The 17,659-nt window shown below is 35.7% G+C and overlaps 1 protein-coding gene across 5 annotated transcripts in view; it reads left to right on the top strand.

Annotated features, from left to right (window-relative positions):
* Suco (SUN domain containing ossification factor) overlaps nt 1–12,279 on the top strand; it is a 68,776-nt gene extending 56,497 nt beyond the window's left edge. For 4 of the 5 annotated variants that reach the window (XM_076831404.1, XM_076831402.1, XM_076831403.1 and 1 more), the window contains 4 exons: nt 1,057–1,211; nt 1,726–1,817; nt 9,055–9,110; nt 10,267–12,279. In XM_076831404.1, coding sequence (XP_076687519.1) covers nt 1,057–1,211; nt 1,726–1,817; nt 9,055–9,110; nt 10,267–10,710 — 747 coding nt within the window. In that variant the 3' untranslated portion in view covers nt 10,711–12,279. Of the gene's footprint in view, nt 1–1,056; nt 1,212–1,725; nt 1,818–2,087; nt 2,177–9,054; nt 9,111–10,266 lie in introns of all 5 variants that reach the window. The other variant, XR_013088410.1, reaches the window with a different exon arrangement.
* The last annotated feature ends 5,380 nt before the right edge of the window (nt 12,280–17,659 follow it).

Genomic DNA, 17,659 nt, shown 5'->3' with positions numbered 1-17,659 from the left:
TAGAGCATGCTGTTTAGCTAGGCTGTTCTTGGAAGTCTTATCTAAGAAAGTGGCCTTAGAACTGAGACCTCAAAATATTTAGCAGTCTGTACTAGTAGAACTAGGGCAAAGAACCCATAATATGGTATATTATTATAAACCATAATATGGTTTATTACTATAAACAGTGTGATGTATTTGAGGGCAGAAAGAAAGCTGATGGCTGGAGCAGAGTGACTGAGAAAAGTGAGGCTAAGAAATGGATTCAAGATGTTGGCAGGAACCTGCTTGTTGGTTGTGTGAGACTTTGTAGGTAAGTTAGAGTTTGAAATTTATTCTTATCATTGCAATTCATTGGAAAGTGGTAAGTAAAGAAATGGTATGGATTATTGTTTGACATGTGGAAGAAACTCCCCATTTGTTCCAGTATGGAGAATTGCCCATTGAGGAACAGCAAGGGCAGAACAGGAAGGAAACCAGTTAAGAGCTAGTTACAGTAATTTGAGTGAGATGATGTTGTCTTGAAGTAGAGAAGAGTGTGTCGTTATTGAATTCAGGGTATATTTAAGATGTGAAAAAGTAATAAACCTTGCTAAAATATTGGTATGTGGAGACAAGGAACTAAGGATGATCTCCAGGTTTTGGGCTTAAATACCTGGATGACTAGTGATTCTGTTTTATATGATGGGAAAGACTGGATAAAAAAAAACAAAAGAAACACATGTTGGTTGGTTCCCTCCCCCTTCCCTGAGAAAGAGATAGTGCAAATGAAAGGATAAACCAATTGTAACAAAATGTTAATGATAGTTGAACACAGATGAAAGACATAATACTTTCATTGTACTGTTTTTAAAACTATTCCATAAGTTTACGGTTTTCAGACAAAGAATTGGATGGGGAGAAAGCAGAAAACAAACAACCATTATTTTAATAGTTCATTTTCAGAGAACACCCTTGCATTCATAGTTTGGAAGCACATTGAAAAACAAATGATTTCTTCTTTGAGTTTTACACTATATTTTTCATAATATGATTTATTATTATAATTATTATTCTTTAACCCTCTTCTCATCTCAGGTTTCAGATCGACAAAGCTATCTTGTCATATCTTTGGTTCTCTGTGTTGTATTGGGACTGATGCTTTGTATGCAACGTTGTCGAAACACTTCTCAATTTGATGGAGATTATATGTCAAAACTTCCTAAAAGTAATCAATATCCAAGCCCTAAAAGGTAATACCAGCATTATATTTCACAATTTTCATTGTATTTTTTATATTTTTGAAAAATTTTCAGCAAATGAAGGGACCCTAAGGTAATTTCTTTCTCCATATGATTATGTTAAAACCAAAATGTTGAAAACCTCATTGAGGGCATTGAGATAGTCCTGTGCCTGGATAGCTTTATAGACTTATAATGGAGAAAAACACTAATGGTAAATGCATAAAACCCTTGAAATATTTTGGTTGAGAAGGGTGCTCAGATATGGAATTCAAAGGAGGAGGAGAATAGATATTTCAATATAATAACTTTTAAAACTTTTTAAACTTTACTATTTTTTAATATAATAACTTTTAGACAAGAATTTTTTTAACCTAAACAATTTTTTAACCTAAGCAATAATTGGTATATTAATTTAGACTTAGTCCCATGTAGTATGTGCAGTTCTCAGTAGCTTCTGTTTAACCTCAAATTATGTCTGTAGTGTACTCATTCTGCCCAATGTTAATTTTTCTTAATGTGTTAGGTGTTTCTCTTCCTACGATGATATGAATTTGAAAAGAAGAACTTCATTTCCACTCATCAGATCCAAGTCTTTACAGTTAACTGGCAAAGAAGGTAGATTGTTGTGACTATGTAATATGTATATGTAAATATGAGACTAGCTGCTTTTGGCATATATAATGTCAATGTGTTCATGACCACCTGCAACCAAAAATGAATACAAGTAACCTTTGTGTTTGTGCTGTGTCAAAACCACTTTATCACTTTCACAAATCTCTTTGTTCTTTAAAAACCCAAAGGGTGGGGAGGGGTGGCCTGGTTTATTTAATTAGCAACTGGTAGTTTTGTTTGCACATGCTCCTGTTTAGAAGTATTTCTTTTTAGAAAGGGATGTTTGAGAAAGTTCAACAGATATGGAAACCAGAATGTGCTCCCATAGCATCCTGTGCTTATCTGCCTCTCTTCCTGTACAGGTAGGACCCCTTTTGTCTCTAGTTTAGGACTACGAGGCACTTTCTAAAAGAAAAGCTGATCTCTTGTCTTTATAGCCTGAGTCTATAATTGGGTTCTATCTAACATTCAGTAAATACTTATATTTAAGTGAATGGATGTATATTGAGTGGCTGTTTTCCTGTTTTATTACTTCATAATTAGTGCTTATTAAGAAACTTAGAAACTTGTCTTCATACCAATATTAAAATAACCAATTAATTATATATTACAGTTAGGAGTGCTTTCTTAATCATTGGCTGTTCTGCCTTTCGTTAGGATTTTAGTAACTGAGCAGCATGTTTTAGTTGATTGACTTGTTCAAGTACTCATTCATGAGCTTTATTACTTTATGATTATGATAAAGCTTTCCAGGCTTAACCATTATGTGTGTATTTACTTAGGGCCAGTAAATCTCTTTTTTCTTCATGCTTGCTTCCCTCTCCTCCCCACCTTTTTTTCTTTTGGTTAATATGTCTTTTTTATTTTTTTTTAAGTATATAAGGTATAATCATGTGTAAAGCTTAATCTATTTTCACAAACTCAACACACTTGTGTTGTGTAAACCATATGAGATTAAGAGGCAGAGCATTATTCAGCACCTCAAAACCTTCTTTGTGTTTTTCCTCCGTAGGTAGCTAGTATTTGACTTCTGTTATGAGCTTCACTGTGCCATTGAGTATAATTGTTTATTCTCTCATTGCTGTGAGGTTTTCAATTACTCAAATTGACCACACATTTTTCATTTACATTTTGAGCTATCTTTTGGCAAATGCACACATTTGTGTGCATTTCTGCTATATATATGCATGGAAATGGAGTGGTGGGAAGCAGGGTATGCATGTCTTCAGCTTTAGTAAATACTTCCACGGTCTTCCAGAGTGCTTTGTGAATTTTCCCTTCCGTCTGCCAGTCCCCTTGTTCCACATTCCAGTAAATGTTTAGTATTTTGTGTCTTGTAGCCATTCTGGTGGGAACTTATGCGAATTTTAGGTGTATTCATGCAGTTAGGAAATATATTGTGCTATTTTCCTTTTTTTGTAAAGTCTTAAGTGAAACTCTGGCTTTTTTTTTTTTTTTTTTTCCTGTGTGTGTCTAATTCTTAAAGCCAAATAGAGGAGCCTTTGCTTCTGATAATAGAATTACTTCTATTTTAAGCAATGATGTTATCTTGGCTTAAAAAAAGTTGAATCCAGTAGGTAGGAGATTGACTTTAATCCTGAATCTGCTATTGACTAGTTAATTCACATATTACTTCACCTGTTTGAATGAAATCTCTTCGTGTCCTTCTTTTGTTTTCCTCAAATTTACATTTTTGATTTTTAAAAAATATATTTTTTATAACTTTATTTTATTTATTTATTTTTTATGTGGTGCTGAGGATTGAGCCCAGTGCCTCACCTGTGCTAGGCAAGTGCTCTACCACTGAGCCATAGCCCCAGCCCCGACACTTTGATATTTAACTATTTCTTTTGTTGACCTAGCTATAACAACCAAAGTTATTTTTATTTCGAACCACATTTTTATTGGGAAGTATGAGAAATACATAAAAATTTGTAAAACTAACTTGTACAACGCATTGAATGATTATAAAGTGAACATTATAAAGTGTGACTATTACCCTGATCAAGAAATAGCACATGGCTAGCTAGCATCCTTGAGATTCCTTCTCCCAGAGGTAACTAGTTTCTTGACTTTTGAAATAATCATATTTTTCATTTTCTTAATAGCTTTACCATCAGCATTTGGATTCCTCAACAATTAATCTGATCTTTGCCTGGCTTTGAGGTTTTTGCTTTTTTTTCTTCCACTACTGGGGATCAAGTCCAAGGCCTCAAATTGTCTAAGAAAGCACTCTGCCACTGAGCTATGTCCCCAGCCCCAGCACTTTTGATAAATGGAGTTATATCAAGTATACTTTTTTTGGGGGGGGGGGCGGGGTCCCCTTCATTCTACATTGTATTTCTACAGTTCATATATGATTGCATTCCACTTCCGGTATTATTTAGTATTTCAGTAACTGATTAAATCACAGGGTATCCATTCTACTATTTTGTATGGTTTGGGCTATTATAGATAATGCTGCTTTAAACCTTTCTATGTTTGCATATTAGAATGAAGTTGCTTTACAATTCTTAATACATCTTTATCTAAAGTCTGCTCTAGGCGCTGGGACTGTGGCTTAGTGATAGAGCGCTTGCCTAGCATTGTGAGGCACTGGGTCAAAATAATAAGAGAGCTCGTAGGAAAAATAAAATAAAAAGAGGAGGAGAAAGGGTATCAGGCAGACACAAATGTTAACCTATATTAAGCCTGAGAATGTGTTCTGACCCAGGGCAAAAAAAAAAAAATGCAGTTGCTTGAGTTTCCCTAGGAATACTACATAGATTCTAGGCGCTGGGACTGTGGTTTAGTGATAGAGCGCTTGCCTAGCATTGTGAGGCACTGGGTTAAAAAATAATAATAATAAATAAATAATAATAATAATAAGAGAGCTCATGTAAAAAAAGAAGAGGAGGAGGAGAAAGGGTATCAGGCAGACACATATGTTAACAACTATATTAAATAAAGCTTGAGTGTGTTTTCTGACCCAGGGGGAAAAAAAATGCAGTTGCTTGAGTTTCCCTAGGAATACTACTTAGATATAAAATTGTGGGTTGTACTGTATGTTTCTTGGCAAATTATGAGATAATGGCAAATTTTTCCAAAGTGATCCTATTAGCTTATGCTTTTACCAGTACTGAGAATTTTTGTTGTTTTACATTCTTACTAACACTTGAAATTGTTAAGTTTTAAAGTGTTTGTTAACTTCATTGCAGTTGTAATTTGTATTTACCTGATCACTGAAGAAATTGAGCATCTTAAGCCTTTTGATTATTTGGTTTTCTTGGGCCTTTTAAAATTTTTACCAATTCTTTTACCGGATTGTTTGCCTTTTTCTGACTGGCTTTTATTTATTTTTAGGATTTGGATTCTCTGTGTTGGTCAGTCAGATATGTAGTAGGTATCATATTTTACTCTGAGACTTAACTTGTTCCTGCCCCACCTTGGTTTGGATTTTTGTGACAGGGCCTAAATTGCCGGCCTCAAACTTGTGATACTTTTGCCTCATCCACCCAAGTAGCTGGGATTACAAGCATGTGCCACTTTTTTTTTTTTTAAACTCTTGTTATATTAAATGAGACAGGGAAGCTCTTAAAGTTTATTATAATCAAATCTGAATTTTTTTACCTTATGGTACTAACTTCTTTATCTCAAACTTTTTTTTTTAACTTCACGTTTATGGATGGTAGTCTTAAGGTTCTAAATATTTATCTTTGATTTTTAGATCTTTAATTTGCCTGAAATTGATATTTTGTGTTTGGTGTAAGTGGTACCAATTTTACATGGAATTCAGTTAGCTCAGGTTTCTTGGCCATTAATGGCTCTCTGAATTTCCATGAAATTTAGAATCACCATTTAAGCCGGGCACAGTGGCGCATGCCTGTCATCCTAGCAGCTCCAGATTCTGAGGCAGGAGGATCATGAGTTCAAAGCCAGCCTCAGCAACTTATCGAGAACCTGTCTCTAAATAAAAAACAAAAAAGGGCTGGGGTTGTAGCTCAGTGTTTGAAGGCCCCTAAGTTCAATCCCCAGGGTGGGGGGAAAAATCACCGATTGTTTTCATTAAAAAGACAGTGTTAAGCTTTTGGTTAAGGTTACTTTGACTCTACAGATTACTTTGGGAAGGAACAGTACATCTCTGTTGGTATCTGTAGCTGTATGTGCTTTGCAGGTAGGTAGAAATAAAAAATTTTGGTGCAATTGAGTTCCATTAGGTCCTTACTAAATTTATGTCTGCCAGATCTATTTCTGATAAAGGTGTGGTGTAAAGTCTCTCTGTCTCTCTATAATAGTGGATTTCTTCATTTCTCTTTGCATTTCTACCAGTTTTGCCTCACGTCTTTTTATACTGTCATTAAGTACATACACACAAAGGATCTTTCTTAGAATTTTGACCCCTTTATCATTATGTAATGCTCTTCTTTATTCCTGAGAAAGAATGCATTACTTTTATCTAAAGTCTGCTCTAGGCGCTGGGACTGTAGCTTAGTGATAGAGCACTTGCCTAGCATTGTGAGGCACTGGGTTCAATCTTCAGCACCACATACAATATGTAAGTAAATTAATTAAATAAAGGTCTATTGACAACTAAAAAATTATTTTTTAAAAAGTCTGTGGTCTATCTGAAATTTATTCTTGCTTTCTTTTGATATGTATTTAAAGTGTGTGGTTTTGGTATGTAAAGCTTATAAACATTAGATGGGTAAGACTATTCTCAGAAAGAGTTTAAGATTAAAAGTATTTCTTTTTGAATCAGTAAAGTTATGTGGTTCTAGAATTTTTTGTCTTTTTTTGGAGAAGATAGAATTTTCTTTGTAAGAAGAGTTTTGGACCTTTAGCTCAGTGTATAGGAGTGAGGTTTTTCTCATCATTTTAAATTACAAATTTCAAGAATTTGTTCATTTATTCTAAACATGAGAATGCATTAGTATGGAGGTGCTCCCCTTTTTGTCTGTTTCCTGTTCTTTCCGCTCCCCCTTCTTCCTTCATTATGGTATCGTGTTGAGAAAGAAGCAGACTGTTTCCCTTTTTCTGCCATTAGGTTGGAAATTGTACAGTTTTTGTTCTTTATTGATTACCCTAGAAATGACAGATACCAAAGTCTATAATTAATATCTTTACCTCATTCTGAACAGTACAAAGATTGTAAAACTTACCTCCAGCTTGATTTATGTTTTGTTTTGTGTATTTTAATTCCATTGTTTTGGGTGCGCTTTACATTTAATATTTGTTTAAATTTACATACGTATTTACTAAGTTCATTGGACTTCACTCCTTTTTCCCTAAGGTCTTCCATTTATCATCATTTCCCCCTTAAACCTCTGAAATACTAATCTCCATTTTTCCCCTTTAATCGTATTTGAGACTTAGTGGGCTCTTTGTTTCTCTAAATTGTTCTCCTTTATCAGTACTGGGAAGTTCTCAGTCATCCCCCCACCCCCAAATATTATGTCTATCCCATTCTCTTTTCTCCTCAGATTTTTTAATCAAATGTATTAGCACTTCTCCCCATATCTTGTCTTGTCATGTAAACTTTCCATCTTTTTGCCTTTCTAGCTGTATTTTGTTTTTACTTGTCTTTTGTTTTCTTTTCCTGATCTGTCTTGCAGGCCACACAATCTTTAGTTGTATCTAGTCTGTTATTACATTCATTCATTGAGTTTTTAATTTCTTTTACTACATTTGCATTTTTCTAGGAGTTCTTTTAGTGCTTCATTAAAAATATCTTAGTTTTTTTTCTTCTTTTTATATTTCCTGTGGATGTTTTCAGGCTTTTTAAATTTAAATATAGTAAGCATAAGCTTCTTTACTATCTGTTTGTGCCAATTCTGACATTAAATATTTGAGAATCTGTTCATTAAATTGTCTTTGTAGGCTCTTGATCACATGTGTTCATGTCTTTGGTTGTCTTTGGTGTGCTACTCCAATTTGAAAAATGATTTGTCAGGCTAATTTAAGAGATAACGTGTTTGTATTTGCTTTATATTCATGGCTTAAAGTTTGTTGGGCTACCAGGTATTGAGAACTTCCCATCCAAACTGCAGATTCATTCTTTAACTGAAGATAAGGTCCTTTTTATTCCCACCTTACTACTCAGTAGGAGAGAGTACCTCATGACTACTACTTCCATTTGGCCCAGGGATCTGATTTCTGTTCCATTTGTTTGTGATACCATGAGAACCAAAGTTCATGTATTTGTGTATTGGCAAATGCCCTCAGGACAAAAATGACTTGTATTCTACTTGGCTATCTGGGCTCTTAGTTTTCCTTTACTTTTGGCCCAGAGATAGTACTTACTGTCTTGGCAGCTATTCATTGCTTTTAGTGGTTTTGTTTGTTTGTTTTGCCCGTCATATTTACTTGCATTCAGTGGAGAGTTTGATCTTAGAAATATAATGACCATTATTAGACATCAATCAGTAGAAGATTTACAGTGAATTTGTTTCTTATAAATTAGTTGTCTCTGTCAGGTCCTAAATTGGTTTAACTGATTGAATAGTATTTACCTTATATGTATGCTTATCACTATAGAGGTGGATTAGGAGTAACTTGAATGTGCTTTGAATAATGAAATTTTAGAAACTTCAATCTAAAAGTTAGATCTAATTGATTTACTGTAAACTTAGAACTGTTTATCCATTGCTTGGAGATACACACACACACACACACATATTCATATATATATGTGTGTGTGTGTGTGTGTGATGCATGTTCAAGCTGTTAGATTTTAGAGTTAATAGTTTTAATCATAATGATAATTAGAACAATATTTCTTGAATCTCTTTTTGGATATAGGTTCCTCTAACTAGCTTCTATGCATGATCACAACGCTTGTTGCACATTTTTAACCCACCTTTGTGACATAGTGTAGTTTAGTCTTTTCAGGAAAATTTAAAACGCTCTGTTGGTTTGGTATTAGCTTACCACTTATGTTATATTTTTTTATCAGGTAAGAGGGGCTGGCCCCAGAGAAGTATCCTTTCTTTGCTGATTGATAGCCAGTTACTAATTAAAAACTTAATTTGAAGGCTGTTACCTTCAAATAACTCTGACCACATCCATAATAAGAATGATACCTTCTCCTACCTTGCTTCTTTTGACTTTTTAAATGCATAAATATATAGTTAGCCAGGTTTAAATATAAATCCACTGGTTCTTTTTAATAAAGTAATCACTAAGGAATGATATATTTTTTAGGGTGTAATCATAGCATGACCCACTTTTAATTTCATAACTGCTTTTCTTTTCTTACTTGTAGTGGACCCAAATGATTTGTACATTGTAGAGCCCCTCAAGTTCTCTCCAGAAAAAAAGGTAATATTGAAGTTTATTGGTGACTTTTGTGATAGTAAATGAAGAAATAGATTGAAAGGTTTAACATCCTTTAGGTGGTCCCTAACTTACTGTTTATTTTCATTTATGGTAATAGTGTAAATAAATGTTTACAGAGGTCAGCAAACTATCTATGGTTTGAATGTGCTTCAGGCCATTGTGGCCTGAAGTGGGGAGCCAAGAAGCATTTTCTTATTTTTAAAGGACTGTAAAATTTAAAAAAAAAAATATGCAAGAGTGATGGTATGAGTCTTGCAAAGCTTAAAACTTTACAGGAAAAGTTGGCTACTCCCTGTGTGGTCATTGTTTCCTGAGCATTGGAGGCTTGTCAGGCACATTGTGTCACTGTGCCTTCATCCTCACATCAGCTTAAAGTTGACGATGGTAATACCACTGGGTTGAACCTGGTTGAACTCAGGGCCTTGAGCATGTAAGCAATACCCTGGAGCTATGTGCCCAGACCAATATCCCCATCTTCTGAGAAAACAAAACTGAAGTGGTTTTGATTTCTCAATGACCCTTTAGATAGGTGGCAAAACTCAGAATGCATTTAGAATTTTTTGGTTAGAAAATCTATTCATTTTGATTGGCAGTATTGGCTCTGGGTGAAAGAACTTGGGTTTTAGAATCAAATAGCTTAAGATTCAAATCCAACTTAGGCATCACTGTGTAACTTAGGCATCGCTGTGTAACTTGGGCAGGAGCCAAATCTCTGAACCTGGGTTTTCTCATTTAGGAACCAAGGATAAACAAGTAAGTAAGATAAATGTGAAATATCTGGCACATAGTAGATATTCAGATGTTAGTTGTCACTCCCTAAATCTGTATTCACCGGTGGCAGATAAGCAATTAAAATTTTTGATTGAGTAGTATTCATAAAATGGGAAGGTAATGATAGTATCTATACACAACGTGTGTGTGTATGCATTAAAAATACTGTTTTACTTTTCACCAGGTGGTGGCACTTTCCTCCATTAGCTTGCTCTTCTAGTGTTTATTTTTTTATTTTTATTTTTTTTTAATTTAATTTTATTTTTTTATTTTTTTTTTATTGGTTATTCAAAACATTACAAAGATTTCAGAATCACATAAGGTAACTGTTGGCGGTCTAATTCCTATCCTTTCATTTGTGTTATAGAAGAAACGCTGCAAGTATAAAACTGAAAAAATTGAGACCATAAAACCTGCAGATCCATTGCACCCTATAGCCAATGGAGACATAAAAGGAAGAAGGCCTTTTACGAACCAGAGAGATTTTTCTAATATGGGAGAAGTTTATCACTCTTCTTATAAGGGCCCTCCCTCTGAGGGAAGCTCAGAAACTTCATCACAGTCAGAAGAGTCCTATTTTTGTGGCATTTCAGCTTGTACAAGTCTGTGCAATGGACAGTCCCAAAAGACAAAAACTGAGAAGAGGGCTTTAAAACGAAGGCGGTCTAAAGTGCAAGACCAAGGGAAATTGATAAAGACTCTCATACAGACTAAGTCAGGATCATTGCCGAGCCTACACGACATAATCAAAGGAAACAAGGAGCTCGCCGTGGGAACATTTGGGGTTACAGCAGTTTCGGGACATATCTAAATTAATCAAACTTTTCATACTGAAGACTTTTTTTGTTGTTGTTCTTTGAAGAACAGTCTGTGGTATTTGAAGGGTTGGGGGGGAGGAAACATTGGGAAAAGTATTCAGAAATTATGGTTTCTGCCTTTTTAAAAAATAGATGGGATTGTGTCAATCTTCGTTAATGAGCTACAGTTTTACAAGGCTGATCACTTCCTACAAGGACAATGGTAAACATTTTATAAAGATGTTTTTTCACAGATTAATTACTGGGACAAATTAATTTGGAAGCCCAGTTCCTTGGGTGGAATAGGAATGAAAGCCTAAACCTCTTCCTCTAGCTTTGTTCCTATTTCTTGCACCTTCCCCATATTTATGTGCCTTTTGTCTATTTATAATGCCACTGGAAGAGGAGGGAGAACTTTTTCTGTCATTTGATTTCTTTTATAACTTTTTAGGTTTTTGAAGCTGCAAACACTACAAGGTTTTGGGGTGGTCTGTGCCTGAAGCTCAGCAGTGTGGGTCAGACAGTGTGAAGAGCCTAAAGACTTGCCAGCTAGGTCTGTTGTGCAAACTCACTGGAAATAAACACTTGCTGGAACTTTAATTCTGTTCTTTTAGGTAAATAGTGATGCTCTTGACGTTATTTTCACTTATCTTATTTGGACTGGATTACTTTTTCCATAGTTACTAAACTCAATGAGGGGGGAAAAAAAGCAACAAGTTCTTTTCATGCAAACGACTAGTATTTGCAAATGTTTTTATAAATTTGCCTTTAAACACAACTACTTTTGAAAATTTCATTAGATACTACAATAACACTAATCCTCCAAACTTTCACATCACTGTTTTCCATTTGTACAAATATATGAGAAACTGCAGATTTGGCAGCTGAATTCAAGTGCATTAAGGCATGGCCACCGTCTGTGCGCACACCTACACACGCACACAGAGCTGCCAGTGGGTTTGTCCCACGAATCTGGCTGGTCAAGTCTGGGGGATTGTGATTCCTTGATATTTGCTTTGTATTGGCCACAAGGTGCAGAGATATGTTTGTGTTACGTCGATATGTTTGTCTTCATTTGTGTTTTTTTCTTTTAAAAAATAATTGGCAGTGACTGTATTTGAATAAAGTGATTTCATAGTGTGTGCCTGTATAACAAGTGAAAGTGGAACACGTTTCTTTTTGAAAGGGAGAGAATTGACCTTTTGTATTGTGAGATTTAAGTTATAACTTATTGAGCACTTTTAGTAATAACTGTTTTTAAACTTGTTTGATACCTTTCTTGGGGTATTGTTTGTAATGTGACTTATTTAAAGCCTTTTTTGTTTCTTTAAGTTGCTGCTTTAGGTTAACAGTATGTTTTAGGAGATTAAATTGTTTTTGTCCAGTCTGCACAATTAGCCATTCAGAGCAAGAGGGCCAGATTGTAAAGAAGCCCTTGAAGAAAGGTCCAGATGAGAACAGAGGCAGAGAGGGAAGTCACACCATCTGTTGTGGAAAGAGAACTTTCAGTTTGTAACTACAGAGCTGTAGTGCCATTAGAAACTGTGAATTTCCAAATAAATCTGAACACTTGTCTTTATTAATTTTACTGGCTCTTCCATCCTTTGAAAGAAAATGCTCAAATGTATTACTAAGCTCTGAACATAGATTTAAGGTTTCGACACTTTTGAAGCTAATTATAACAGCATCCTTTAACTGTTGCTCATGTGGCAGCCCCTGCAGATTATTCTTCACATAAGCATCTGTTCCCATACAGCCCCAGTCTTACTTTTCAAACCCTAAAATGATAGCTTTGAATCTACAGTAGGATGTATGTGTGTGCTTTTATTAGGTGCAAACTACTAATTTTTAACTTTTCTATATCTAAATAGAGTAGAACATTTTGTAATTTGGGGTTTATTTTTTCATCTCAGAATATAACTACATGAAGGGGAAAAAAGTAACTTGAGTGAAAACTTTTTTATTTATTCTAATTAGTTATACATTGGAAAATTCTTACCATTGGTAGATTTGTGTCTGGCAAGAAGCAAAACTATTCAGGTTGAGTATCACTAAACCAAAATCCAAAACTTTGGAGCCCTATACCATTTTTGGAGCCTTTGGTTTTGGGATTTTCAGGTTAGGGATGTCCACTCAGTAAGCATATAAATATTCCCAGAATCAGAAAATCTCTAAAATCTGAATCATTTCTGGCCCTGAGCTTTTTTAAGGAGTACTCAACCTGGTTGTGTGTGTGTGTGTGTGTGTGTGTGTGTGTGTGTGTGTGTGTGTTTAATGCGTTTTCAGTGTCCCCCAGTAGCCAACTTCATTTTATTTCTAGTTCAATGTTAGGTAAAGCATTAAAACTACATTAAATTTCCCAAACTGAAGGATTAGAAAGGACAAGGATACAAAGTAAAAGTTCTTTTAATGGAGGGTTTTTAGAGGTTCTATGTGCAGACCATTCAAAGAATTAGTTCTACAAGGTGTGTTCTGAGAAACAGCACTTCTTCACTCTGCCGCTGCCCATTGCTCATGCCCCCCCACCAAGCATTCCTGCTCCCTAGCAGCAGCCTCTTTGGATTCTGCATCTCTAATTCTTGTGCTACCTTTTTAATGCTGCTTATCAATTTTCCAGTTTTAGATGTGGGCCTAATTTGAATACATAGGCACAAACTTTAAGTAGATACAAACTTGTATTTGCTAACCTAGCTGAATAAATCTGCTTAAAAATCACAGTATATTAAAGTAATATGGCTTTTTAAACTACATTTTGTAAGAATTGTTATTAAAAACCTCACATACTTTTCTCCAGTTTCATACCTTAAGAAATTTCAGATCCATAGAATGTTTGAACACTCATGTACCTTAACCCAGATTCACTAGTTAACATTTTTGTTTTCCATGAGTATTTTTATATATGTATGTCTAAATGTGTGCGTATGTCTGTATATTACATAAATATGTATTGTATATATAGTGTACATTTAGGGGTGAACCAGTTGAAAGAACATCATGACTTAGTACCCTAAATACTTCAGTGTGTATTTTCTTATAGGAAAAGGACTTTCATCTACATGACCATAATACCAGTATCACACCTAAGAAAATTAATAATTATATAATAACTGATATGCAGTCCATAGTTTCCCCAGTTGCCATCCCTTATAGACTTTTTGTTGTTGTTGTTTGGTCCAGGGTTCAGTAAAAAAGTAGACTGCTTCTTGATTGTCTTCTTTTCCTTGTGTAAGGGCCATACTTGTTTCATCTGAACCATTTCAGTTTCGCTCAGCTTTTCTGAATGAGGTATGATGACATCACCATAGATTTTATCCCAACCCACATCCCGTTGAGGCATGTATTCATAGCCTGCATTATACACCACTTGAAACATTACTTTCAAAATTAGTCTTTAGAATATTTGTTTGCAACACAGTTGATATCACTTCTGGTTTGAAATCACATATTCTAGACTACCAAATCTTCGTTTTTCTTTTTTGACAAGTAGATTAAATAGTAAAATCCAAACAAAAGTTTTAGCCCAAGAATGGTTCAAAGAAGTCATTTACCTAGGATGTGGTTGTTGACACCATTTAAGAGCACATATTTAGAAGTCAGACTGCCTACTTTTTGAGTTTTGCTCTCTACCTCTTGCTGGATGTGGCATTGGACAAATTGAAATCCCATTGAGCTTCTCTAAAAATAATTCACTTTGGATCATAAAGCAACCGATTATCTCACCTATCTCCTTGTTGCAAAGGAACCCCTCTCTTCTCTCACCCTCATTCTTGGGGTCACTCATTCCAATATTGTTTCTGTCATTCTTGATTTCAATGTCTATTTTACATGATTTTTTACTGTAAGTGGCCACTTATGACCAAATTTGGTCATGACCAATATCCACGGTCCTTCCTTCATACCTCCTACTATCTCCTAGCTCGTGCTTTCTTACACTGTAGCTCCAACAATGCACTGTTCCTCATTCCCTTGAAGACCTTACCCCTCTTCTTATCTAGCTTGAATTCTGTGCTCAGCCCTTGCAATTGCTCCCTTTCATACACCTTCAACTTTCTTCCCATCTCTTGTTTTGATGAGCCTCAGCAAAGCAAAACCCTGGTTAAATACAGTTTAGATGTTACCCTAGACCCTCAAACAAGCTCCCATCTCCTAGCCTGTGTCTCTGTGATCTGCTTTTGCTTCTGTTCCTTAAAGCTAATAACTCTACTTAAGGGCTGTATTTCATTCTTAATTTAGGGAGAACTTTCATTTTTTTCTGTCTCTTGCATTATCATTTCCCCTTTCAAATAGAGCTCTCCCAAAAGTATACTAATATGCCATTGCTGCCTCCCATCATACACCTTCTGACCCCATTCTCTCTAGCTGCCTGTTTAAGCGTTCCACTTCAGAGCACCCTGTCCATCTCCAGTTTCTCACCAAGCTTTCTTGAACTCATTCCAATTAGGCAATTGATCTCTCCAATGTTGTCAAAACCAGAAAATAGTTCTCTGTTCTCCTCTTGGCCCATAAGCAGCATTGAACTCAGCTGATTGTTCCCCTGGTGCAATGTAGTTGACCTCTGAGCAACATAAATTGGGGCATTAAACTGCCCACCACCAGCTTTGGACTCCCCCCAAAACTTAACTACTGATAGCCTACTATTTTTTTTTTGATTTTTTTTTTATTGTTGGTTGTTCAAAACATTACATAGTTCTTGATATATCATATTTCACACTTTGATTCAAGTGGGTTATGAACTCCCATTTTCACCCCATATACAAATTGCAGAATCACATCAGTTACACTTCCATTGATTTATATATTGCCATACTAGGGTCTGTTGTATTCTGCTGCCTTTCCTATCCTTTACTATCCCCCTCCCCTCCCCTCCCCTGCCTCTTCTCTCTCTACCCCCTCTACTGCAGTTCATATCTCCCCCTTGTATTATTTTTCCCTTTCCCCTCGCTACCTCTTGTATGTAATTTTGTATAACCCTGAGGGTCTCCTTCCATTTCCATGCAATTTCCCTTCTCCCTCCCTTTCCCTCCCACCTCTCGTCCCTGTTTAATGTTAATCTTCTTCTCATGCTCTTCGTCCCTACTCTGTTCTTAGTTACTCTCCTTATATCAAAGAAGACATTTGGCATTTGTTTTTTAGGGATTGGCTGGCTTCGCTTAGCATAATCTGATGATAGCCTACTATTGACCAAAGGCCTTACTGATAATATATTAGCACATTTATATGTAATATATATAGTGAAATATATGTGAGAACTATTAGAGGTCACTTTTTATTGGTGCATAATAATTACACAGAATAATGAATTTCATTGTAGCATATTCACACATGCACATAACAAAATTTGATCAGTTTCATTCCTGTATCTCTCTACTTCCCTGCTCACAGGAGATGATTTAAGCATCTCAGTGTTTTAATACAACCAGAGGTGGCTACAAAATTATTACAGTAGCACAATATGTTCTACAGTTCATTTTATGCCATTTTGAATGACTTAATGCAGCATCTTTACATCTGTCTACGTTTTTCTCAGCTTATTAGTAGCACATACAGTTTGTGCTTGTGCATGTGTGAAATTTGATAATTTTAACTTTTTATAATACATATTTCTATATTTTATGGCAAATGATTTAAAATAGACTACTATCTGTAATCATGTTATGCATTTCTGACATCCTAAGTTTCCCCCCCCCCCATATTTCCAGACTATGCAATTCATCTGGGAGTTTTTTCAAATTGGGGCAAATCTCAAAAAATAAATCCTCAGTCATGTAAGAGGGCATAATGTGGATGTGTCCAAACTCCATTGTAGGAAGTCTGCTCTCTGTGGCTCACTTCTATGTTGATTGCTCCATTTTTATAGCTCAGCTTCAGGGTTTTCTCTTTTTATTCAATTGATATTTTTTTCTGAGCCAATGCTCACTCATAATGTCTACATTTAATTATCTCCCTTAAAAATGGTGTTACAGAAGTTTTACTTTACTCAAGTTCTGTGCCAGAGGCCTGACTCTGGAGATCCCAACAGACTAGATTTGGTGACTTGCCCTATAAGAAAGCAGGATGGAAAAATTGATGGTAGGAAAGGAATTTTTTCTCACTGCAGCCACATTGGTGTTAATAACCAATACTAACAGACCAAACACATTTGTGTCATTCCACAATGTCAGAATGTATTGAATAGCAATGACTTCACAAGCTACACCATGATCGTTGGTCACTATTCACCAAGTATTCATGGGTCATCTGATAGACGTAAACTGGAAAATCTCAAGTTCTTTTCTTCCATTGCAATCTTAAATTCTATTAACACTCAAGTCACACATGCTTTACACAATGGTATATCTGGGTTAACGTGGCCTCAGGTTTACAAGATGCTGTGCCAAGAACAAGAGGTGGTTAGATAAGAGTTTAAACCAGCCAGCTCTGCAGAGTTGCCATGGTGAAGGTTCAGACATAGAAGTTTCAGAGTATGAGCTTAGGTGTCAGTTTGGAGCAGGCTATGCATGTCGTCATGGACAGAAGGAACAACACTGAGCCGAAGCCAGGAGACAGGTAACTGGGGGTTTTTTGATGTGGTGATTTTCCTGGGCAAGGGTCATGAGGAGTGACCAGATGATGGGATCACAGTGCTACCATGTTCATCTTGCAGGGGTAGTCCTCGTTTTTATGGGTCGTAAATGAGGGGTTTATGTTGGGGAGATTTATAAGTTCCTGTGTCTGGTGTTTCTGATGTGGGACTGCCACGTGTCCAGGTGCTCCTGATTTAGTTTGATAAGTTGGCCCCAAAAAGTTATTTATCAATTTGTGCCTTATGGTTGTACTTGGAAAGATGATGACTGTTTACTTGAATTAACAAAGTATAGAGTCATTGTACCATGGCATTTGTTCTAAAAATGGAGTCACTTTTGGCAAACTACTGCTTTACAAAATACAATAACTTAGACACTGGCATAGCCTGAAACTCTCTTC

This window comes from Callospermophilus lateralis, chromosome 13 (genome assembly GCF_048772815.1).
Source record: "Callospermophilus lateralis isolate mCalLat2 chromosome 13, mCalLat2.hap1, whole genome shotgun sequence".
NCBI classification, from domain to species: Eukaryota; Metazoa; Chordata; class Mammalia; order Rodentia; family Sciuridae; genus Callospermophilus; species Callospermophilus lateralis.
The sequence above is the reverse complement of the archived record's forward strand: the minus strand, read 5'-3'. Positions and strand labels throughout refer to the sequence as shown.